General features: G+C 44.5%; 1 protein-coding gene across 4 annotated transcripts in view; it reads left to right on the plus strand.

Moving 5' to 3' along the window:
• ALCAM (activated leukocyte cell adhesion molecule) overlaps window positions 1-25,206 on the plus strand; it is a 289,118-nt gene that overhangs the window by 148,106 nt on the left and 115,806 nt on the right. For all 4 annotated transcript variants that reach the window (XM_030204168.1, XM_030204165.1, XM_030204166.1 and 1 more), the window contains exon 8: window positions 1,013-1,142. In XM_030204168.1, coding sequence (XP_030060028.1) covers window positions 1,013-1,142 — 130 coding nt within the window. The remainder of the gene's footprint in view (window positions 1-1,012; window positions 1,143-25,206) is intronic.

Here is a 25,206-nt window from a genome sequence, read left to right on the forward strand (position 1 = left end):
AGATGCTTTGTTCCAGGGAGATTAACTTTTTGGGGGACAAGGTGGAGGAAGTTGTGGATCTTATTAAGAAACACTTTGACACCATCAAGTCCACCTCTCTTGGCTGCATCCTCCTGCAGCCACCTCCTCTCAGAATTTTGGCTGGGTTTTGTAGGAGTGCCTACTACTCTCGTAGGCATAGGTTCACTCCTTCTACTTGCCCCACTCAAGAGGCTCAGCCCAACGTTCCTGGCCCATCAGCTTCCAGGGTCTTCACCAAATGTCTAATGGTAGTTGCAATGTCACTGTGCAGACTGGGAGTGCATGTACTTCCCTACTGATTGAATGGTGAAGAGCACATTGAAGGAGGGTGCTTCAAAGTCCATGTGGAGGACTATTCGGGTCCTGAAGCTATCAGCATTCATGGTCAACTCCCCAAAGTCCCACCTGCAATTTGTACAGCAATTGGAATTCATTGGAACCCTGATAGTCATGGTACAAGCTCAGGCCAACCTTCAGGTGCAGGTAGATGTTAAGGCTGATAGGTACAAGCTCAGGCCTACCTCCCGCAGGTACAGGCAGATGTTGAGGCTGATAGGCCACGTGGCCTCATCAGTTCATGTGATGCCCATGGCACACCTCCATTTGAGAGAAGCCCAGTGGTCTCAGGCCAAGAGGAACCTAGTGGAAGTCATCCAGTTACTCCCAATTTGGTTCACACCTGCTTCTCTGGTGAACCATTCCCTCCAGTTTGGGATTTTGCCATAGGCCTCTTAAAGAGACAGAGCACTGAGCAGCATCCGCACCAGGCTCCATTGGATGATGTCACCCGGTTGTGAGAACGATTGGCCTGCTGTCCTCAGAACACCTGCTACAGGTAAGTAACTTTGCTTTATGTACATCTGTCTTTTTTTTTATTTTGTTTGTTTATTTTAAGTATTAGCTGTTTCAAAACAAAGCAAATATTGTGGAAATGCAATTTCTTGGTCTCCACTACTTAATATACTCTTTGATGTTCTTTATCTATGAAAAGGGACAACAGGAAGGAATAAGTATTTCAAACAATTACACACTGACAGATGTAAAACGTAATGCAACAGGAGACTATAAATGTTCTCTGACTGACCAAAACATGCTTGCTTCAACCACTGTCACTGTGCATTGTAAGTATCTTTTTGTTTGCTTACTCCTATAAGGCAAGGCTTTCATTTAGCCACATAGTCTCATTTAGTCTTTTCAGTAATGTATTCAGAAGTTTGAGATATGTTATTTACTTTTGCTTTTTAAATGCACCTTAATTTAGTATTAAAACCTTATTTCATGTGTATTGAAGGTTTTGGACATATATTGTGCCTTAAAAAAAAGGCCTGCTTCCAAAAGATTTTCAAATAAACACTAGGTAGATAAAGTACAATTTTGCTTCAGATAGTCTTATAAAACCAGATTGAAAATTGAGTACCGCAGTACTAGGTTATTGGTTTTCAATTGATCATTAACTATGTCAGTAGTAATTTATTTATTTATTTATTGCATTTGTATCCCACATTTTTCCACCTCTTTGCAGGCTCAATGTGGCTTACAATACATCATGAGTGGTGGTTTTGTATCCTCCGCAAATTTAATCATCTAATTTTATTTCACCAAATGAACACTAATGCCTGATGTGAATTGCTTTCAATACTAAATATACTTAAGTACAATTAGTCTACATTTTAAAATAACTTCTGGAGAAGACTCTCCAACAAGATTGGCATGTCAAAAATCTTTGTATGCAATTTTGTTATTCTAAATACTCAGCAATTATATAACACTGCTAGACATATACTGCATTGTGTGTCACTGCTTTCTTAGGGGTCCTTTTACTAAGCAGCAGTAAAAGGGGGCTTGCACTAGCATCAGCGCATGTTTTTGATTAGTTCTGAGGCCCCCTTTTACCGCAGTGTGTAAAAGGTTGTCTTTTTTTCTCAAAAAGAAATGGCCGTGCAGTAAGTGAACCACTTGTGTGGCCATTTGGTGGGGGAGCAAGGTGGCAACAAGGGCTCCTGCGCTAACCCAGCAATAACTGGGTAGCATGCTGCACTGCTCGATTACTGCCAGGTAAGCACTAGCGCTACAAAAATAAAAAATATTTTTGTTGTGCCCTAGGGGTGGTAGTTCCGGATTAGCATCATCGGAAGGGTGTGGTCAGTAGAACAAGTGGCAGCACGCATTGCAGTATGGTCCCCATGTGTCTTCAAGCTGGCTTTTATCGCTGACTTCTGGCCTGCTTAAACTAGGGAGAGACCAAGTGGAGTGGGAAGGAGGGAGAGACAGAAAGCAGGTGATCTGAATTGGGGGGATGGGGCAGAGAAAGACAGAGGAGAACAGACAACAGGGTAGTACTGGATGGGGGAGAAGAGACAGAGACAAAACAGGGTAATGCTGCATGGGGAGAAGAGAGAGACTGGGGTTAATGCTGCATAGGGCAGAAAAGAGAGAATGGAGTAATGCTGCATGGGGGAGACGAGAAACAGAGAATGGTGTAATGCTGGATGGGGGAAAAGACAGAGAGAATGGGACAATGATGCATGGGGAGATGAGACACACAGAGAGAACAGGTTAATGTTGGATGGGGGGAGAAGAGAGATGGGTTAATGTTGGATGGGGGGAGAAGAGAGATGGGTTAATGTTAGACAGGGAGAAGAGAGAGAGAGACATGCAGTAATGCTGGATGAGGGAGAAGAGGAAGGGGAATGAGAGTGCCTGGATAAGGGAAAGATATGGAAAGCTGTAGGTAGATACAGTGAAAAAATGGAGATTGAAGACTGGATAGAAAGATAGAATGAAATCTGAATGGAGAGAGACAGAAAAATGGAAGAAAGCTGAAAGAAAAAGATCAATGTCAGAGATGGATGTAGTGGAGGCAGTGAAGAAGACAGAGACCCTGGAAAGAGAGCTACAAAAAGGAAAGGAAAGCAGTAACCAGAAACTGGGACCTACTTGATTAGAAAAAAAGAAATAAAATGGCCAGACAATAAAGGTAGAGAAAAGAATCTTATTTTTAATTAAGGTGAAGTAGTGTTGTAGTTCTGTTAGTATAGTTTAAAGGTTAATAAATTAAAGCAAAAGAAAAACTAGAAAATATGATTCCTTTTTATTGAACTAATTCATTACATTTTTTGACTAACATTCAGAGGCCACGACCATGTTCTTCTGGTCAGATTTTGGACTCTGAAAACTAGTCAAAATATATATTGAATTAGTCCAATGAAAAGTCATCACCTTATTTTTGTATATCTGTAATGTAGTGATTGGAATGCGTCAGTTTTTGAAAGTTACATTTGTTGTCTTTATATTTTGCACAGTACAGGGGGACAGGATCACTGTTTCTCTGCATATAGTGCAACAAGTTTTGTCTACTTATTTCTACTTTTAGCTTGTCATTACTTAGTGATGGTCTATCTGTATTTTGCATGTGGAGAAAAGGCATTGAATGATCTGTACTAATCCAGCTTAATTAGTTTTCCCAATAGGTATGCTAATGTTTTACTGCCCTTGCAATGTTTACTGTTTAATGTTTTCTTAGGTAGACCCATGTAATGTGATTCCTGGAAGTTACTGCTATTATGATATAGTAGCATTGCCTTATAGGTTTTGAGTGACTTTTGTAGGATTTTGTATTGCTTCACAATATACCTGGAAATGGATTTTGGATTTGGATTGAGCGCACGCCTTTCGCAGTAGTAGCTCAAAATGAGTTACATTTAGGCACACTAGGTATTTTCCTATCCCTGGAGGGCTTCAGTCAAAGGAGCCCTTTTTCTAAGCGGTGGTAAACCCACCGTAAGCTTACTGCGCGCCAATCTGGAGCTTCCGCTGGCCCAGCACGGGCGCTGGTGGTAGTTCCACCCCCAGCGTGCGGCATTTCTGGTGCCTACAGAAATATTTTTTAAATATTTCCTCAGAGGGTTACCCGGCAGTAATCAGGCAGCGCCACGCACTACCTGGTTACCGCCGGGTTAGCATGGGTGGCGGTAAGTGCTCCCACTGCATAGCCACATAAAAAGAACAGTCTTACCGCATGGCAGTGTCTTTTTTCAGCCTTTTTACCTGCTGTGGTAAAAAGGGCATTAGCATACAGCAAAAACGGCTCCTGCCACTAGTGCAGGGCCCTTGTTACTGCAGCATAGTAAAAGGGCTCCTACGTTTGTACCTGAGGCAATGGAAGGTTAAGTGACTTGGCCAAGTGGCAATAGGATTTGAACCCTGGTTTCTGATCCTGCTGCTGAAACCATTAGGTTCAGCTAATACAGATAATACATATTCTAAACATATTTGGTAGCTCATTAATAAACTAAAAACCAGCAGATCTGAATCCTGGTAATCATTTGACAACCTACTAAAAACATAGATGGGCAAATGGTTGCTGGTAGTCACAGGATTTCTGTTACAGTGCTGCTGAACACCTCTGTTAAAAAGGCCAACAGGAAGATGCTGGACTGGAGGACGGGCTAGGGCTGATTGGGAACCAAGTGTTACTGTACCTGCACAGAATACTGCAAATACTTTTCTGTTTAATATGTTGTATTATTTTGGTGTATTGATTTGTTTTATTATGGCACATAATACTCTGGAGTGTATTCAGTGTGAATATTACTTATCCGTAACAGAGATAGTGGGGGGGAGGGGGGAAATCAGATGATGTAGCTGCACCAGAACAACACATTAGAGAGGTCCTTCCCTACTGTGTTCAAAAATGACACATCCATTTACTGATGACATAGGTGTCACCACCCCACCCCCACACCAAGGATTTTAGCTTGCCCTGCCCCTCTTTAGCCTCCCCAAACGTTTGATTCATCGACCGCCTGTCAGTGCTGTGTTGACTTTTGAACATTTCAGCTTATTAAGCAAAAACAAATCTGAAGAATTAGACATTTTACCTCTGACCGTTTCTCATTATTAGTACATTCTTTGGTGATTAGCCAATTAGATTATTATAATAAGTACATAAGTAATGCCACACTGAGAAAAGACCAAGGGTCCATCGAGCCCAGCATCCTGTCCACGACAGCGGCCAGTCCAGGCCAAGGGCACCTGGCAAGCTTCCCAAACGTACAAACATTCTATACATGTTATTCCTGGAATTGTGGATTTTTCCCAAGTCCATTTAATAGCGGTTTATGGACTTGTCCTTTAGGAAACCATCTAGCCTCTTTTTAAACTCTGCCAAGCTAACCGCCTTCACCACGCTCTCTGGCAACGAATTCCAGAGTTTAATTACACGTTGAGTGAAGAAACATTTTCTACGATTCGTTTTAAATTTACCACATTGTAGCTTCATCGCATGCCCCCTAGTCCTAGTATTTTTGGAAAGCGTGAACAGATGCTTCACATCTACCCATTCAACTCCACTCATTATTTTATAGACCTCTATCATATCTCCCCTCAGCTGCCTTTTCTCCAAGCTGAAGAGCCCTAGCCGCTTTAGCCTTTCCTCATAGGGAAGTTGTCCCATCCCCTTTATCACTTTTGTCGCCCTTCTCTGCACCTTTTCTAATTCCACTATATCTTTTTGGAGATACGGCGACCAGAATTGAACACAATATTCGAGGTTCGGTCACACCATGGAGCGAGGCAAAGGCATTATAACATCCTCATTTTTGTTTTCCATTCCTTTACTAATAATACCTAACATTCTATTTGCTTTCTTAGCCGCAGCAGCACACTGAGCAGAAGGTTTCAACGTATCATCAACGACGACACCTAGATCCCTTTCTTGGTCCGTGACTCCTAACGTGGAACCTTGCATGATGTAGCTATAATTCGGGTAGTGCACTGGTCTCCCTCACATGCCAGGACACCAACCGGGCACCCTAGGGGGCACTTCTAAAAATTAAAAAATAAAAATAGCTCCCAGGTGCATAGCTCCCTTACCTTCGGTGCTGAGCCCCCAAAACCCACTCCCCACAACTCTACACCATTACCATAGCCCTTATGGGTGAAGGGGGGCACGTACATGTGGGTACAGTGGGTTTTGGGGGGGGGGGGTTGGAGGGCTCAACACTTACCACCACAAGTGTAACAGGTAAGGGGGGGATGGACCTGGGTCCGCCTGGCTGAAGTGCACTGCACCCACTAAAACTGCTCCAGGGACCTGCATACTGCTGTCATGGAGCTGGGTGTGACATTTGAGGCTAGCATAGAGGCTGGCAAAAAAAAATATATTTTTTTTTTTATTTTTTTGTGTGGGAGGGGGTTGGTGACCACTGGGGGAGTAAGGGGAGGTCATCCCCCATTCCCTCCGGTGGTCATCTGGTCAGTTGGGGCACCTTTTTGAGGCTTGGTCGTGAAAAAAAAGGGACCAAGTAAAGTCGGCCAAATGCTCGTCAGGGCCGGCTTTTTTCTATTATCGGGCGAAGCCGGCCATCTCTTAAGCATGCCCTGTCCTGTCTTCTTTACCCTGCTGACACGCCCCCTTGAAGTTTTACTGGCTCTGCGACGGACTGCAGTTGAGGCCGGCCAAAATCGGCTTTCGATTATGCCGATTTCGCCGGACTTGAGAGATGGCCGGCCATCTCCCGATTTGTGTCGGAAGATGGCCGGCCTTCTCTTTCGAAAATAAGCTGGCCAGCCTCGTAAGGTCCTCTTGTAATTTTTCACAATCCTCCCACGATTTAATGACTTTGAATAACTTTGTGTCATCAGCAAATTTAATTACCTCACTAGTTACTCCCATCTGTAGGTCATTTATAAATATGTTGAAAAGCAGTGGTCCCAGCACAGACCCCTGGGACCACTCCATTGAGAATAATGACCATTTAACTCTACTCTCTGTTTTCTATCTTTTAACCAGTTTTTAATCCACAATAGAAAACTACCTCCTATCCCATGACTCTTCAATTTCCTCTGGAGTCTTTCATGAGGTATTTTGTCAAACGCCTTCTGAAAATCCAGATACACAATATCAACCGGCTCACCTTTATCCACATGTTTGTTCACCCCTTCAAAGAAATGTAGTAGATTAGTGAGGCAAGATTTCCCTTCACTAAATCCATGTTGACTTTGTCTCATTAATCCATGCTTTTGAATATGCTCTGTAATTTTGTTCTTAATAATAATCTCTACCATTTTGCCCAGCACCGACGTCAGACTCACTGGTCTATAATTTCCTGGATCTCCTCTGGAACCTTTTTAAAAAATCGGTGTTACATTGGCCACCCTCCAGTCTTGCGGTACCACACTTGATTTTAAGGATAAATTACATATTTCTAACAATAGCTCTGCAAGTTCCTATTCATTTTAATAGTATTACCAATGTAACTTCATTGAGTGTATGTTTTGAAAGAGTAAAAAATTGATTCACTTTTACCTGTTCTACACCACTCAGGACTTTGTAGACCTCAATCTTGTTATGATTGGGGTCAGAACCCCTCTCAAACTTACCTCGTTCCTGGGGGTCAGCTTCTTAGCTGGCTTCTGTTTCTTTTGTCTGTCCTTTCTGAGCTGGCTCTGTCTCTCTGTGCTGGCAGCTTCCAGCAGCATAGCTCTAATTGTTTCACTATACTGCACCTGTGTGGGTGGACTGAGTTACCTCTACCTCTCTTTGGGGGTACTGGCTTCAAGTGCTTCACGGTTTTGCATTGGTGTGGGTTGGGCCTCTCTGGGTCAGTGTGCTGTTGCCTGGGGCTAGGGAGTGTGACATCATCAGGGGGGGCCTTGATAAGGAAGTGGTCTTGTTTCCTTCAGAGCCTTTTGCAACGGTGGTGTTTGCTTTAGGGTTTGCTTTAGGTAGGGTGGTGCAGTGTGCACTTCTGACTTTGTGTCTAGTTTCCCTGCTTGCTTTTGCTAAGGGCCAGGTTAGTGTTAGTGCAGTGTGCACTGGTGACTGTGTGTTTAGCTTTCCTGCTTTTCCCTCTTGGTTTTGGAAGCATTGCTGTGTGTAGGGCTTTGGAAGCTCTGTTGCTGATAGAAGTACTTCAGGGTTTGGTGTTGTTAGGAACACTGCAGAGTTTGCTGTTAGAAGTACTTCTGGTGTTTGTGCTATTGGGAGCATTGCAGTCTTTGCTGTTGGTGTTGGGTGCTTTAGAAGCACTTTTGGCTTATGTGTTAGCTTCCCTGTTTTTTCCTTGTGGCTCCCCTGTCTTCCCTTTTAGTGCTAGGAGCTCTTCTGGTTGCTTGCCAGAGTAGTGCTTAGGAAGCACCTTGTTAGTTGTATCTAGCTTGCTAGAGCAGTGCTTAGGTAGCTGGTTAGTTTTGTGTTTAGCTTATTAGTGTAAAGCTCTGCTTGTAGCTTGGTGCTTAGTAGCACCTGTGTTAGCTTTGTGTTTAGTTCCCTGCTCTGTTAGTTTAGGGCTTAGGAAGTCCCTTTCTTGAGCAGGGCTTAGGAGCTCATGTTTAGTATAGGGCTTAGGAAGTCCTTTTGTCAGTTTACTGTTAGGAACACTCCTGCTGGTTTAGGGCTTGAGAGCACGTAGATCAGTTTAGGTTTAGGAGCACTTTTGTTTCCAGTCCTGGTCCCTGTGTCATCCGGTATCCAGTAAGTCCTGCCGGCTACTCGAACCCAGGAGCTCAACTTCTGGGGGGCTTAGTAGCTAAGTGCAGGTGAAGCTGTGTGGACCAGTCCGGTGTGCTCCAGTCCAGTGTTCCAGTCCTGTGTCCTCCTGTTCGGGGGATTCCAGTCCTTGTGTTCTGGCTCGCTGGGCGGTGCCTGCAGTCCCTGCCGGTGCCGGTGTGCTTACCCAGTGTTGGTTGGTGGGTTTTGCCTGCTGCTGTCACTCCTCGTCAGCAGCCCAAGGGCTCACGTTTGCTCCAGAGCCCGGCCCCGCGGGCTCTGAACCTGAGAACCTGACAAATCTTGCCCCTCAGCTGTTCCTTTTCCAAGCTGAAGAGCTCTAAGCTCTTTAGCCTTCCCCATAGGAGAGGAGTTCCATCCTTTTAATCATTTTGGTTACCCTTCTTTGAACCTTTTCTAATTTCGCTATATATATCTATATCTATCTATCGATAGATAGAAGTTAAATTTTTATTTTTTTGAGATATGGCGACCAAAATTGCATGTAATACTCAAGGTGAGGTCACATCATGGAGCTATACAGAGGCATTAATATTTTGCTGGATGTTCTACAAGATTAGTTCAATGGCTGCAGATATTACGAAATACTTCTGCCAGTCTAATATAACTTGCAAAGAGATTTGATAGAGCTCATGATATATGTTTCTCCAGCAGATGGAGATTGTTTTCTTTAAAGCTGTACCAGAAGTGACAGGTTTTTTTTTCTTTTTCCCCTCCTAATTGTGAGGTAATTAGTTAGTCTCAGTTTGGAAGTAGAGGGAGAAAGACCTCCCTGCTTGATACCCTTTGATCAGTTATACTCTGTAACTGGAGAGCAGCTATATTTCCTGTACTTTCCAGGCACTATTTAGGTAGTGATAAAATGTTTATAGTTTATAACTAACCCTATTTCAGTTACCTGTTATTGTGTGCTGTTTTCCCCATCTTTTTTATAGTTCACTGTTCAATATTTTATGAAAATAAACATAATTGTTTATTCACTCTGCTTGTATGGACTGACTAAGAATCCTGGTGGTTTGTGTATTGGGTCTGTGAGTCACTAGTTTCATTTGATTATAAACACTTGTGTTGGAAAAATTTAATGAAAATTTTTTTTTCAGTTAAACAAGTTTATTATAAACTAAATCATATTCTTAAATTTGTACTTCATTACCAGTAGATATTAATTTAGAAGCTATCAGTTTAAGGAAAAAATTAAAAACATACTTTATTAATAAACATCTCAAGGAATACTCTAATTCTTCCTTCCCAGTAATTTCTGCTTTAAGGGTCCTTTTACTAAGGTGTGCCGAAAAGTGGCCTGCGCTGATGTAGACGCAGGCCAATACATATTGGATGCGCTCAGGTTCATTTTTCAGCACAGCTGCAAAAAAGGCCTTTTGGGGGGGGGGGGGGGCAAAAATGGACATGCAGCAAAATGAAAATTGGCAGGTGTCCATTTTGGGTTTGAAACCTTACTGCTACCCATGGACTTAGCAGTAAAGTCTCATGCGTTAACCAGGCGGTAATTGTCAGTGCACGTAGAATGCCGATTACTGCCCAGTTAGCACCGCATGCCGGAATATATTTTCCAGCACATGTATTGGACGCACGTAAAAAATGAAATTACTGCCCGAGCCACATGGTAGCCGGGCGGTAGTTCTAAATTGGTGCATGTTGGGCATGTGTAGGCGCCTGTGCGGCTTAGTAAAAGGGCCCCTAATTCTTTTGTGATTTGTATTGAACCACCAAGATGGAATCCTGAAGAATATAAGTGTAAATTCAATTCAATTTAAATTCTTATTTCAGTACTGAATACCCAATGTACCTAAATATAACTCACCTTCAGCTACTACTGAAAAAGGTGTGAGCAAAATTCAAATAAATAAATAAAAATTTGAAAAAAATATGGGAATATTAAGTAGCGAATTCGTTTTTTCTTAATAAAGGTGAGAAATTTAGGAGGCATCATAGCATAAGGCAAAGAAAACTGCAAATAACAGTGTATTAAGAGGTAGGTTACCAGCTGCTGTGCTGTGATAATTTGACAACATGTAGTTCAGTGATGGGGATGGGTTACTGTCATTGTTATTACTGATAGAAAAATCTTGCTTCCCCCACACCGCTTCCTGCATCATGTGCTCCTTCTGATAGGGGTAGCCAAAGAGCAGCTCACCTTACTTTGCAGCTACTGCCTCTGCTAGCTTCCTCCTGAAGTCAGAATGAATTGATTTGTTTGACATCTGCAGGATGCTGTGCTTACATAAGAGGATGATGATTTCCCAAGGCCACCGTGGGTATTGGGATACACAGACTTCCTGCTTCAAACCAGGAACTAGCTATTCAGGAGAAGCTTGTGAATGTCCTGTGCTGGGGGCGATAATCTTTTTGATAATTATATCCAAATCCATTGTTGGATGCTCTCCCATGTATTTTAAAATTTACTAAAGCTTCAGAGAAGATTGCCCCTATTAAGTGCCATTGGAGGACTTTGCAAACACACCCTCATTTTTCCACCAAACGCTGACTTTTTGTCTTAGAAACCACTTATTTTCTTAAGAACATAAGACCTTCGGGTTGTCCCAGTATGGCAACACTTATGTTCTTAAGTGTTGTCATACTGGGACAACCCGAAGGTCCATCAAGCCCAGTATTCTGTTTCCAACAGTGGCCAATCCAGGTCACAAGTACCTGGCAAGATCCCAAAACAATAGAATACATTTTATGCTGCTTATCCTAGAAACAAGTGATACATTTTCCCAAGTCCATCTTTATAATGACTTATGGACTTTTCTTTTAGGAAGATATTTTCTCTGATTTGTTTCAAATTTACTATTTTGTAGCTTTATTGCGTGCCCCCTAGTCCTAGTATTTTTGGAAAGAGTAAATAAGCGAGTCACGTCTACCCATTCCACTCCACTCATTATTTTATAGACCTGTATCATATCTCCCCTCAGCCGTCTTTTCTCCAAGCTGAAGAGCCCTAGCTGCTTTAGCCTTTCCTCATATGGAAGTCATCCCATCCTCTTTATCATTTTTGTCACATCTTTTTTTAAGATGCAGTGACCAGAATTGCACACAATATTTGAGGTGTGGTTGTCCATAGAGCGATGCAAAGGCATTATGACGTCCTTATTTTTGTTTTCCATTCCTTTCCTAATAATACCTAACATTCTATTTGCTTTCTTAGTTGCTGCTGCTGCACACTGAGTAGAGGGTTTCAACATTTCATCAATGATGACACCTAGATCCCTTTCCTGGTCGGTGACTCCTAATGTGGAACCTTGCATCTTGTAGCTATAGTTCGGGTTCCTCTTTCCCACATGCATCACTTTACACTTGCTCACATTAAATGTCATCTGTCATTTGGATGCCCAGTCTCCCAGTCTCGTAAGTTCCTCTTGTAATTTTTCACAATCCTCTTGTGATTTAACAACTTTGAATAACTTTGTGTTGTCAGCAAATTTAATTACCTCACTAGTTACTCCCATCTCTAGAGCACTTATAAATATGTTGAAAAGCAGCAGTCCCAGCACAGACCCCTGCAGAAACCCACTACCTACCCTCGACCTTCTTCATTGAGAATACTGACCATTTAACAAGGAGGTTTAATAAACAGGAGTGGATGTGAACCTATCTAGTCCACTGTAAGCAAGGAAGCCAATTAGGACAGTCTAAGTTTTCCCTTCCCAGCGCAGTCGTCATCCCCATTCACTCAAAACAAAGCAAGCAAATCTATGAGCTGCTTCATCCACATTGTCGTTTTTTAATTGGTGGTCCTTCTGTAACAAGTCTAAAGCTTGTTCAATTGGATAGGCAGTGCCTTAAAAGGTGGAGGTCAAAAGTTTTTGTTTTTTTTACTTATTGGACAGCTTTTTAATTTATTTGAAAGCTTACCATAACGTGGTTTGCACACTCATTGGTACTCAAGACTTCACTGTCGACCCCTGAGGCAGGCACTTTGAGCGTCGAAACACTGCCTATGTTGGGTCTACTTCCATGAAAGTTTTGCGTTTTTCCAACCTTGGAAGCCCTTTTGTGCCTTTCTGTGTTGCCTTGGGTAACTCCAGGGCCAGGTTATCCTAACTACCATAAGAGGCAGGCACGGTCGTATAATTAACATTATAATTTTATTTGTATTTGGGTAATAACTGAGAAAATGCTATTAAAAATTATATTACAAAGAATGAAGTTGACTTGGTTAACTTCTGCTGTATATCAACCAGTAGTAAATAATAGAATAAACAATATTAAGTGCATTTTTATAATATATCACTGCATTCTTCAAAACAGAGCAAATTCCCACAAACCATCTTTCTCTTTTGATTTAGGCACAGGAAAAAAAAAAAGCTTTCAAATGTTCCCTGGTTTCTACCTAATACATGTGGGATATGAATGTCAAATAAATAAATAGATAGAAACTCTAAATGTTGAGCACCTGATTCTCATAACATGATGTCTGTTTTAGTGGCCTGTTACCAGGAGAAAAAAAAATCTCTGCACGAATATAACACGTGCTAGGGTGTCCCTGTAACCAGCCCCTCCAACTGACCACTGATTAAGATTTATAACAAATTACTACTCTACCTATGAAAGGTTATTCCGTTATTATACTTCCTCTGTGTACATCCATATGCTGCACAAGCTGGCATGTTTGAAAATATAAGTGATATTAAATAAAATGCTACCAACAATAAAGAACGACAAGGTGGATGCAGCAGCTCATAGGTTTGCTTGCTTTGTTTTGAGTGAATGGGGATGACAGTTGCGCTGGGAAGGGGAAACTTAGACTAACCTAATTGGTTTCAGCATTCTGACGTCACTTCATCTCCTGTCTATTAAACCTCCTTAATTTAAACCTACTCTCTGTTTTCTATCTTTTAACCAGTTTTTAATCCACAATAGAACACTACCTCCTATCCCATGACTCTCCAATTTCCTCTGGAGTCCTTCATGAGTTACTTTGTCAAATGCCTTTTGAAAATCCAGATACACAATATGGACTGGCTCACCTTTATCCAGATGTTTGTTCACGCATTCAAAGAAATATAGTAGATTAGTGAGGTAAGATTTCCCTTCACAGCTTAAATAATATTCTCCAAGGACAAGCAGGCTTATCTGTTCTCACAAGTGGGTGATGCCAACCCATGTCGCCCAGTCCGGGACTTATAACAAATATTTTTTTTTGTTACATTTGTACCCCGCGCTTTCCCACTCATGGCAGGCTCAATGCGGCTTACATATACAGGTACTTATTTGTACCTGATGCAATGGAGGGTTAAGTGACTTGCCCAGAGTCACAAGGAGCTGCCTGTGCCTGAAGTGGGAATCAAACTCAGTTCCCCAGTTCCCCAGGACCAGAGTCCACCACCCTAACCACTAGGCCATTCCTCCACTGGAGAGCTTTGTGGAGCATTAGTCACGCTTCATCGTGCATGTACCTTCTCTCCCACCCTGAGAACGTGGTTTCCTCAGTTCTTTTTCTACTGCAGTGAGGAGAGGGCTTTTTTTTTTTTTTACCATCTCCTCACAATGCTCAGTCCTAAAGAGCTTTTTCATGCCTTTTGGCAATTTTCTTTCCTCCAAAATTGTGTTCCTATTTGTGGAACCCCTTTTTTTTGTCTTTCCCTCAGATTTTTAGTTTATTTTGCCCTGTTTTAAATTTCCTTTCTTTTTCATCGCCGTTCGGTCACTTTTAGGCCTTGATTTTGTCCGGGAATATTCCCTTCATGTTTTGCCATGCCTTTATCCTTTTTCAGGCACCATCGCTTCATTTAATGTAGCAGAGGAAGTTTTTCCTTCCATGTCCACGAAGGTTTCCAGTTGCTTTAAGCGCCAGGGCCGGTCTTAGCAAGTGCGGGGCCCTATGCAGACCAATTTGATGGGGCCCCACCCTAGCCCTGCCCCCACCCTAACTCCGCCCCCACCCTAGCTCCAGGGCCCGCCACCCCTCCCTCCGAGCTCCAAGGCCCCCAGCTCCAGGGCTTGTCGATCCTGCAGTCAGTGCCAACTGAAAGCCATGTCTTTTTCACAAACACAGATACACCCCTAATCCACTATAGAATAAGTAATCATAAACTTTCTATTTAGACAAAAAATAAAATGAAACCCCAAGATGCCAGACTCTGCATACAATGCAACACCACAGAAACAGAAAATGTCCCCTAGTACTGTGCATAATATAAAGACAGCAGATGTAAATTTGAAAAAAAACTAACAAATACCAATCACCACTTTACAAATTAACAAATAGAAATAAAACAAATATAGAAAATAAAATACCATTTTATTGAACTAATATATTTAACTTTCAGAGGCCAAAACATCCTTCCTCAGGTCAATACAGTATAGTACTGTTACAGTATCCTATCCTGACCTGAGGAAGGGGGTTTTGTTCTCCGAAAGTTAGCCAAAATGTATTAAAATTAGTCCAATAAAAAGATTACCTTGTTTGCATGTTCTATTATAAACATTTATTAACATACCTACAATACTACTTTATCCTAAAGCAAAAAAATTTAAATATATATTTTATTTACAGTTTGTTGCCTCTGGTTCCTGCTTTCCTCATCTTCTTTTCACTGTCTTCCTTCCATCCAGCATCTGTCTTCGGTCTCTCTCTGCCATCCAGTGTCTGCCCTCTCTGCTGTCCCCTCCATCCAATGTCTGCCCTCTCTTCCTGCTCCTTTCATCCACATCTGCCCTCTATCTCTGCCCCTTCCATCCACCATCTGCCCCTGTCTGCCCTCTCTCTCTCTCCCCCATCCATTCACTGTCTGCCCTTTCTATCCCTTCCATCCACTGTCTGCCCTTTCTCTCTGCTCCTTCAATCCACCATTTGCCCTCCCTCCCCATCCATCCAGGGTTTGCCCTCCCTCTTGCTCCCCCATCCAGGATCTGCCCCTCTCTCCGCCCCTTTTTTTCAGCCCCCAGTTCCAGCCCCACTATCCCACCAGTCCCCCATTTCAGCCCCAGCCCTTTTCTCCCACCAGTCCCGAGCTTCAGCCCCCCAGCCACTTCTCCCTGTCCCCTTTTCAGCCCCCAGTCCCCAGTTTCAGCCCCTGCCCCTTTTCAGTCTCCAGCCTCTTATCCCACCTAACCTCCTTTTCAGCCCCCAGTTCCAGCCCCCTTCATCCACATGCCTTGTATTAGGGCCCCCCTTTTCAGAACCATTCTCCCACCTGACCCACGCATACCCCATTTTCCCACCACCCCAGGCATGGCCCCCATTTTTCCATATTGCCCCTTCTCAGACCCAGTCCCCTTCTCCCATCCAAGAACCCCAGTCTCCTCCCCACCCGTCCCCTTCAACCATCCAAGAACCCCCTCTCCACCTCAGTCCCCTTCTCCCATCCAAGAACCCCAGTCTCCTCCCCACCTGTCCCCTTCTCCCATCTGAGAACCCCCTCCCCTGTCTCTCCCATCCAAAAACCCCAGTCCCCTCCCCACCCGTCCCCTTCAAGCATCCAAGAACCCCCTCCCCTTCTCCCATCCTCGAACCCCAGTCCGCTCCCCACCCGTCCCCTTCTCCCATTCGAGAACCCCCTCCCCAGTCTCTCCCATCCAAGAACCCCAGTCCCCTCCCCACCCGTCCCCTTCAAGCATCCAAGAACCCCCTCTCCACCTCAGTCCCCTTCTCCCATCCAAGAACCCCAGTCTCCTCCCCACCCGTCCCCTTCTCCCATCTGAGAACCCCCTCCCCTGTCTCTCCCATCCAAAAACCCCAGTCCCCTCCCAACCCGTCCCCTTCAAGCATCCAAGAACCCCTCCCCACCCCCATCTGCTTCTCCCATCCATGAACCCCCTCCCCACCTCAGTCTCCTTCCCATTTGAGAACCCCCTCCCCCCCACCTGAGAGCCCCACACCCTTCTCCCATCTGAGTCCCTCCCCACCTACCAGCTCCATTCTCCTGCCGCCCAGGCCCACCACCCTCACTGCCTTAAAAAAAAAAACAATTTGAAGCGCTGGAGTAACAGGCTGCAGCGCCTCGCGTCTGCCCTGCTACTAAAAATCTCTTCGTCGACGTCATTGGGCCTTCCCACATTGAGTCCCGCCCGCCCTCGCGGTAATTGGAAGTTACCTCAGAGGAGGGCGGGACTCAATGTGGGAAGGCCCAATGACGTTGTCGAAGAGATTTTTAGTAGAAGGGCAGACGCGAGGCGCTGCTGCCTGTTACTCCAGCGCTTCAAATTGGGTTTTTAAAGACAGGACGAGCAGCGCCAGGAGCGGACTCGGAGCACCCCCCTCCCCGCTGACATCTGGGGCAGACCGCCCCCACCACATCGCCGTCGCGCGTTGTTCAACTTCAAAGTTCGGAGGGAGGGAGAGCAGTGGTCGGGGCGGGGCGACCTGAGGCGCGCTGCGCGGGGCCCCCCTGAGCGCGAGGCCCTATGCGGCCGCCTCGGTCGCCTCGCCTTAAGACCGGCCCTGTTAAGCGCTGTACCCGGTACAATCGGACGATTTCTGGGAAGGACACCCATTCTTGGTGTCTACAGTGTCTTGGGCCTGACCATAGTCCAACTAACTGTGCTCTCTGTCTTTACATGAAGAAGACCCAGATTTCCAAAGATGCTCACAAGAGAAGATTTTTGGATCCAAGTCCAGTTCCTTTATGTCAGCATTGGTATCAAGGTCAGAGGCATTGGCATCGATGTCGAGTGTCACATTAGCATTGGGAGTATCGGTAAGCATGGCTGCTGCTAGACCTTTAGACACTGGAAACAGTGAAGCATCAAGTAGGTATCTATCTGCCTTGAGGCTTCTTGCTGTGCAGGACTCCGGGAATGGTCCATCGTCAGACCCGACCCCGAGGCGATGTGTGGCTTTGATGATGTCCTCGTCAATACCAAGAAGCCTCGGTGATACGCTTCAGTCAAAAGGCCAAGAAGCATCGTCATTGATTGCCCTCAATGCATGGTGCCAGGAACTCCGGGGATGGAAGAATTCGGCACCCGAGAAGTGTCGATGCAGAGAGGATCACTCCTCCTCCATATAGCAGATACCGATGTGTCGGTCTTCCAGCAGCCAAGACCCAGCTCCCACATAGACCTCAGTGGTTCTGCAACCTGTGCCTGAGCCAGCACCCCAGCCTTTCCCAGCTCGATGAGCACATCCAGGCCTTGCTCCCTGAGCTGCTGGATGGCCTAATGCAAAGGTTTGCCTCAGTATTTGGGGTGCTTGCGCCTACCCTGCCTACCGTTGTGGCCCCATTTGACCCTCAGCCTGCGGTACAGCCTCCGAAACCAATGTCGCATGCAGCTCCAGCGTTGACTGCCACCCAAACCGGTACTCCCTTGACATGATGGAGGAAGCTTTCCAGGAGATGAGGTGGGAACCAACTTCTCAACATCATTCTTGAGGACATGGTTCTTCCACATCAAAGTAGGTTTATTCATGACACTCCTTTCAGGAGGTATTGTTTGATACCAAAGAGGAGCACTCATAGGATTCAGAGGAGGATCCAAGGTACATTTCCTCTGATGAGTTCTCTGGAATTCCCTCTGAACCCTCTCCTCCACCTGAAAGGAGAAAGTCTCCTCCGGAGAGCCTTTAATTCCCTTCTTTTGTTAAGGAAATGGCTGATGCTATTCCCTTTCCTTTGGAAGTGGTGGACAAGCCCAGGGCCAAGATGCTTGAGGTCCTGGACTACACGTCTTCTGGGGGAGGCTGTGACTGTACCTTTACATGAAGTACTCCAGGAAGTCCTTATTAGGGACTGGGAGTCCCCTCTGTCAGTCCTGGTCATGCCCAAGAAGATCGACACCCCACAGTGCACCTGGTTTTGATAAGCCTCAAATTCCATGGTGGTGGAATCCCCTTTCAAAAGAGCCAGGAGTCCCAGGGATTATGCATCAGTGCCCCCAGGTAGAGAAGCTAGAAACCTGGATTTTTTTTAGCAGGAAGATGTACCATTCTTCAATGCTCATCTACTGAATACAATCATACCAGCTCTTCATGAGCATCCACTTGCGAAACTCGGTACGCAAGTTGTTGGATCTGGCTGAGACGCTCCCCCCAGAGCAGGCCGAGTCATTTCACAAGTTGGTCAAGCAGCAGAAGGCATGTTGAAAGTTCTTGGACAGGCGCACCCATGACACTTTTGATCTGGCATCCAGGATCTCTGCTCAGAGTATAGCAATGCGCAGACTCTCATGGCTGTGTGTTTCTGACTTGGAACTTTCTGTTCAGCAGAGGTTGATGGATGCCCCATGCCAGGAGATAAGGTTTTTGGAGAGAAGGTTGAGGAGGTTGCTGACCAAAAAACATTTTGATACCATCTCTTCTCTCTCCGGCCAGTGTCTTCTGCATCTACCTCATCAGATAGGAGAACTTTTAGCAAACCAAGGAGTAGTATCTATTACTATTGGAGGTATAGGTACAACCCTTTCGCTCGCCAGCCTACACAGGCTCAGCCCCAGCATGCTCATTCACATCAACAGTGTGCACCTAAGGCCCCTGCTGCTCCCTAGTCAAAGCAAGGAATGAGCTTTTGACTGGCTCCAGCAGAGTATAGCCACAGTAAAAGTGTCCGTTGGTTGGGGGGGAGGCTGACATTTTTCCACAAAAGGTGGCCCCTTATAACCTCTGACCAGTGGGTTCTTCAAATTGTTCATCTCGGATACGCACTCAGTTGGTATCAAAAACCTCCTAATTGCTCACCAAGAGCTCATTTATTGAGTTCTCAGGACGGGCAGAAACTTGCAGAGGAACTCTCACCCCTTTTGTCAAGCCTGTTCCACCAGGGGAGGAAGGCTGGGGATTCTATTCTAGGTACTTCCCTTGTGCAGAAGAAAACAGGGGATGCATCCTATCCTAGACCTAAGGACCCTGAACAAATTCCTAGTCTGAGAAAAGTTAGGATGGTTTCCCTGGGCACCCTTCTCCCAATGATTCAGAAAAATGATTGGCTATGCACTCTAGACTTAAAGGATGCATATACTCAAATCCCAATATTTCCAGCCAACCTGAAGTATCTTCGATTTTGGTTGGGAACTCATCGCATATTGCCTTCTGACCTCGCGTCAGCTCCCAGGGTCTTCACCAAATGTCTAATGGTAGTTGCAGCGCTGTGCAGACTGGGAGTTCATGTTTTCCCATATCTTTACGATTGGCTGGTGAAGAGCACCTCTTCAGGTAGGAGTCCATTCAAATGACTATTCAAGTGCTCAAGCTGCTAGGTTTCATTTTAAACTACCCCAAGTCCCATATTTGCCCTGTCCAGTGATTGGAATTCATGGGAGTCCTGCTTGATACACTGAAGGTTCAAGCCTACCTTCTGGAGACAAGAGCGGACACTCTTGTCGCACTCGCTTCCAAGATTTGAGCCTCTCAGCAGGTCACAGCTCTGCAGATGTTGAGATTGTTGGGCCACATGGCTTCCATAGTGTATGTTACACCCATGACACGTCTTCATATGAGATCAACTCAGCTCAATGGACCCTGGCTTCTCAGTGGTATCAAGCCATGGGGAGCCTGGAAGATGTCATCCAAGTGTCATCAGAGGTTGTACCCTCTCTTCAGTGGTGGACCATTCAATCCATTCTGACGATGGATGCATCTCTCCTGGGATGGTGGGCTCATGTAGATGGGCTTCATACCCAAAGTGTTTGCTCCACCCAGTTAGTGAATCTTCAAATCAATCTTCTGGAGCTCTGGGCGATCTAGAACACTCTATAGGCTTTCAGAGATTGGCTGTCTCATCAAAATGTATTCATTCAAATAGACAATCAGGTTGCAATGTATTACACCAACAAGCAGGGGGGCACCAGATCATGCCCTCTATGTCAGGATGTGGCATTGGGCTCACCAACATGGCATGTTCCTTCGAGCCACTTATCTGGCGGGCAAAAACAATACCCTGACCAACAGACTGAGCAAGATAATGTAACCAGAAGAGTGATCTCTCCATATGGGCATAACCTTCAAGATCTTCCAAGTGTGGGACACCCCCTTTGGTGGATCTTTTTGCCATTCAGATCAACCACAAGGTCCTCAGTTCTGTTCCAGGCTTCAGGCCCATGACAGACTAGCGTTGGATGCCTTCCTCCTCACTTGGGGGACAGGTCTTCTGTATGTGTATCCTCCCATACTTCTAGTGGGGAAAACTGTTGAAACTTGAGCAAGACCGCAGAATCATGATTGTGATTGCTCCTTAGTGGCCGCGGCAGATCTGGGTCCCTCTTCAGGAGTTATCCTCCGAAGAATCTTGGAGGTTGGATGTTGAGAGCCTAGAATTTGCTTCCTCAGGTCTTGCTGAGGGTGTCTCCTGGGTCTTGCTGGCTTCCAGGAAAGACTCCACTAAGATGTGCTATTCTTTCAAATGGAGGAGGTTTGCCATCTGATGTGAGATGGTAAACAGAAGAGAGTGTGTATGAACAACTAGGAAATCTAAAGGTGGACAAAGCCATGGGACCAGACGGGATCCACCCCAGGATATTGAGGGAGCTCAGAGAGTTTCTGGCGGGTCCTCTTAAAGATTTGTTTAATAAATCCTTGGAGACGGGAGAGGTTCCGTGGGATTGGAGAAGGGCAGAGGTGGTCCCTCTTCACAAAAGTGGTGATAGTGAAGAAGCTGGAAACTACAGGCCAGTAAGCCTCACTTCGGTTATTGGAAAAGTAATGGAAGCGATGCTGAAGGAAAGGATAGTAAATTTCCTGGAAGCCAATAAGTTGCAAGATCCGAGACAACATGGTTTTTACTAAAGGGAAATCGTGCCAAACGAATCTCATTGAATTCTTTAACTGGGTGACAGGAGAATTAAATCAGGGACATGCTATAGACGTAATCTACTTTGATTTCAGCAAAGCTTTTGACACGGTGCCCCACAGGAGGCTCTTAAATAAACTGGACAGGCTGAAGATAGGACCTGACATGGTGAACTGGATTAGGAACTGGTTGACAGACAGACGCCAGAGGGTGGTGGTTAATGGAATTCGCTCGGATGAGGGAAAGGTGAGTAGTGGAGTGCCTCAGGGATCGGTGCTGGGGATGATTCTGTTCAATATATTTGTGAGTGACATTGCCGAAGGGTTAGAAAGTAAAGTTTGCCTTTTTGCGGACGATACTAAGATTTGTAACAGAGTGGACACCAGGGAGGGAGTGGAAAACATAAAAAAGGATCTGCGGAAGCTAGAAGAATGGTCTAAGGTTTGGCAATTAAAATTCAATGTGAAGAAATGCAAAGTGATGCACTTAGGGAGTAGAAATCCACGGGAGACCTATGTGTTAGGTGGTGAGAGTCTGATATGTACGAACGGGGAGAAGGATCTTGGGATGATAGTATCTGAGGATCTGAAGGCGACGAAACAGTGTGACAAGGTGGTGGCCGTAGCTAGAAGGTTGCTAGGCTGTATAGAGAGAGGTGTGACCTGCAGAAGAAAGGAAGTGTTGATGCCCCTTTATAAGTCGTTGGTGAGGCCCCACCTGGGGTATTGTGTTCAGTTTTGGAGGCCGTATCTTGCTAGGGATGTAAAAAGAATTGAAGTGGTGCAAAGAAAAGCTACGAGAATGGTATGGGATTTGCATTACAAGAAGTATGAGGAGAGACTTGCTGACCTGAACATGTATACCCTGGAGGAAAGGAGAAACAGGGGTGATATGATTCAGACGTTCAGATATTTGAAAGGTATTAATCCGCAAATGGACCTTTTCCGTAGATGGGAAGGCGGTAGAACTAGAGGACATGAAATGAGATTGAAGGGGGGCAGACTCAAGAAAAATGTCAGTAAGTATTTTTTCACAGAGAGAGTGGTGGATGCTTGGAATGCCCTCCCGCAGGAGGTGGTGGAGATGAAAACATTAACGGAATTCAAAAATGTGTGGGATAAACATAAGTAAGCGTCAGGCCTTAGTGGTGGATGCACCTTACAGTAAGTTTCATCACAACAGAGTAGGCCTCCACACTCTCCCTAAGTTTCTGCCAAAGGTGATGTTGGAGTTCCATCTGAACTAGTTGATTGTCTTACCAACATTCCCCGACTTCATGTACATCCTGGCAAAAGCAGTTTGCACACCTTGGATTGCAAGAGAGCATTAGCCTACTACATGGAACTGACCAGGACCCAAAGATAGTCCGCCCAACTTTTTGTTTCTTTTGATTCCAGCAGGATGGGGATCGCAATTGGGAAATACACCATTTCTAATTGGCTGGTAGATTGCATTTCCTTCACTTATGCCCAGGCTGGGCTAGCCCTAAAAGGTCATGTAGCGGTTCACAATGCCTCCATTGAAGAAATTTGCAAAGCTGCAACATGTTCTTCAGTCAACACATTCATATCACACTAGTTCCTTGAGCAGGATACCTGATGCGACAGTCGATTTGGGCAGACAGTGTTGCAGAATCTGTTTGGGGTCTAGAATCCAACTCTACCCTCCTAGGCCTGTTTTATTCTGTTCCAGGCTGCACTCTCATTCAGATTGTATATAGTTTCAGGTTAATCTGTGTTATGTCCTCGCCATTGTGAGACCCAATTGACCAATGTTTATTGTTTTTGGTGAGCCTGGATACTAGTGATTTCCTACTTGTGAGAATAGATAAACCTGCTTATCCTCAGAGAAAGCTAAGGTACTTACTTGTAGCAGATGTTCTCCAAGGTACAGTACGCTTTATATTCTCACAATCCCTCCCACCTCCCCTTGGAGTTGTCTCCTTTGTTATTTTTATTTTTGCTATAATATTAAACTGAGATTGTCCTACTAATATTTTTTCAAATTCTTAATTCCATAAAGCACAAAGTGCAGAAACAATGTTGGCCACCCTTATCGAGGAAATGTAAATAATTCTGGAACGAAATGAGGAGGGTTTCTTAACCCAACTGAACTTCTCTGCATTTGATATTATGGATCATGATATACTTCTAAGGTGGCTTGCAGAGCTGAATTCGAAAGAATCTGTATTGGGTTGCTTTACCTCATATGTTAAGGACAATATATCAAATGCAATGCATTACCCCCTTACCACTAAGAAGCAGTAGATTAAAATGAGAACAATGCTATTCCCCCCCTCCCCCATGGTACATAGATTAGAGGACTAAGGATATACATATCTATCTTATGAATATTCATTTATTATCCTGAAAAATTATCATGGCAGAGCATGCCTCCAAGAGAGGGTTGGGAAACATTGATCTAGACAATGCATCAAGAAGACAGTGGGTTTGGTCAGGCTGTTTTAGAGAGGGCATTTTTCCCAACTTTCACTTGATTTCAGTAAACGAACTCACACACTGGCTCGGAAAATATGCCAAATCTCAATGCAAACTTGACATATGCCCTACTAGCCTACTAAAAGCCGCCCCCAAACAATTCACAAAAGACCTCACAAACCAAGTAAATTATAGACTCCTAAACGATCTCTTCCCCACGGACAAAGGAAATATCCTTCTCACTCCACTGCCAAAAGATGCCAAGAAAAGTACAATGGACCTAACCAATTACCATCCTGTTGCTTCGATCCCGCTCATAACAAAACTGATGGAAGGCATAGTGACGCAACAATTCACAGAATACCTAACCACACACTCAATTCTACATGAGTCTCAATCAGGATTTAGATCAAATCATAGTACTGAAACTGTACTAGTGTCTGCAATGAATTCTTTCAAAAAAACAATTGCAACCGGCAAGAACATACTTGTACTACAATTCGACATGTCTAGTGCTTTCGACATGGTAGATCATGGAATATTACTACACCTGCTAGAATACTTTGGAATCGGAGGTCCAGTTCTCAAATTGTTCAAAGGATTCCTCACCACCAGATCTTACCAACAACGAATAATGACAGATCACCACCTTGGACACCGGAATGTGGAGTGCCTCAGGGATCCCCCCTCTCGCCTACTATTTTCAATCTTATGATGATTCCACTAGCCAAACTTCTAGCCAACCAGAACTTCAATCCCTACATTTACACGGATGATGTCACAATCCACATGCCGTTCAAAAGTAACTTAAACGAAATAACCAACGAGATCAACCAGAGCCTCCAAATCATGCACTCTTGGGCGGACTCATTCTGGTTAAAACTGAACACAGAAAAAACTCAATGTCTAGTTCTCACTTCCCAATTCAACACAATCAACTACCCTACCATAACCACACCATATTGTACACTCCCTATTTCAGAAAACCTGAAAATTCTTGGAGTCACTATTGATCGATACCTCATACTCGATACCCATGTGAAGAACACAACGAAAAAAATGTTCTACTCAATGTGGAAACTCAAGAGAATAAAACCTTTTTTCCCAAGAAACATCTTCCGGACCCTAGTACAGTCATTAGTAATAAGTCATCTGGACTACTGTAACACTTTGTACGCAGGCTGTAAAGAACAGACCATTAAAAAACTCCAGACAGCCCAGAACACAGCAGCCAGACTCATCTTTGGAAAAACTAAATACGAGAGGGTGAAACCTCTAAGAGAGAAACTACATTGGCTACCACTCAAGGAACGAATCGAGTTCAAGATCTGCACAACCATCCACAAAATCATCCACGCAGACGCCCCACTTTATATGTTAAACCTAGTGGACTTACCACCTAGAAATGTCAAAAGATCGGCCCGCAAATTCCTCAATCTAAACTTCCCCAGCTGCAAAGGAATTAAATACAAACAGTCGTACGCCACTACTTTTGCATTTAAAAGCACAGAGATCTGGAACGCACTACCCATGGCCCTGAAAAATATGG

Source organism: Microcaecilia unicolor, chromosome 5 (assembly GCF_901765095.1).
Source record: "Microcaecilia unicolor chromosome 5, aMicUni1.1, whole genome shotgun sequence".
Lineage (NCBI taxonomy): Eukaryota > Metazoa > Chordata > Amphibia > Gymnophiona > Siphonopidae > Microcaecilia > Microcaecilia unicolor.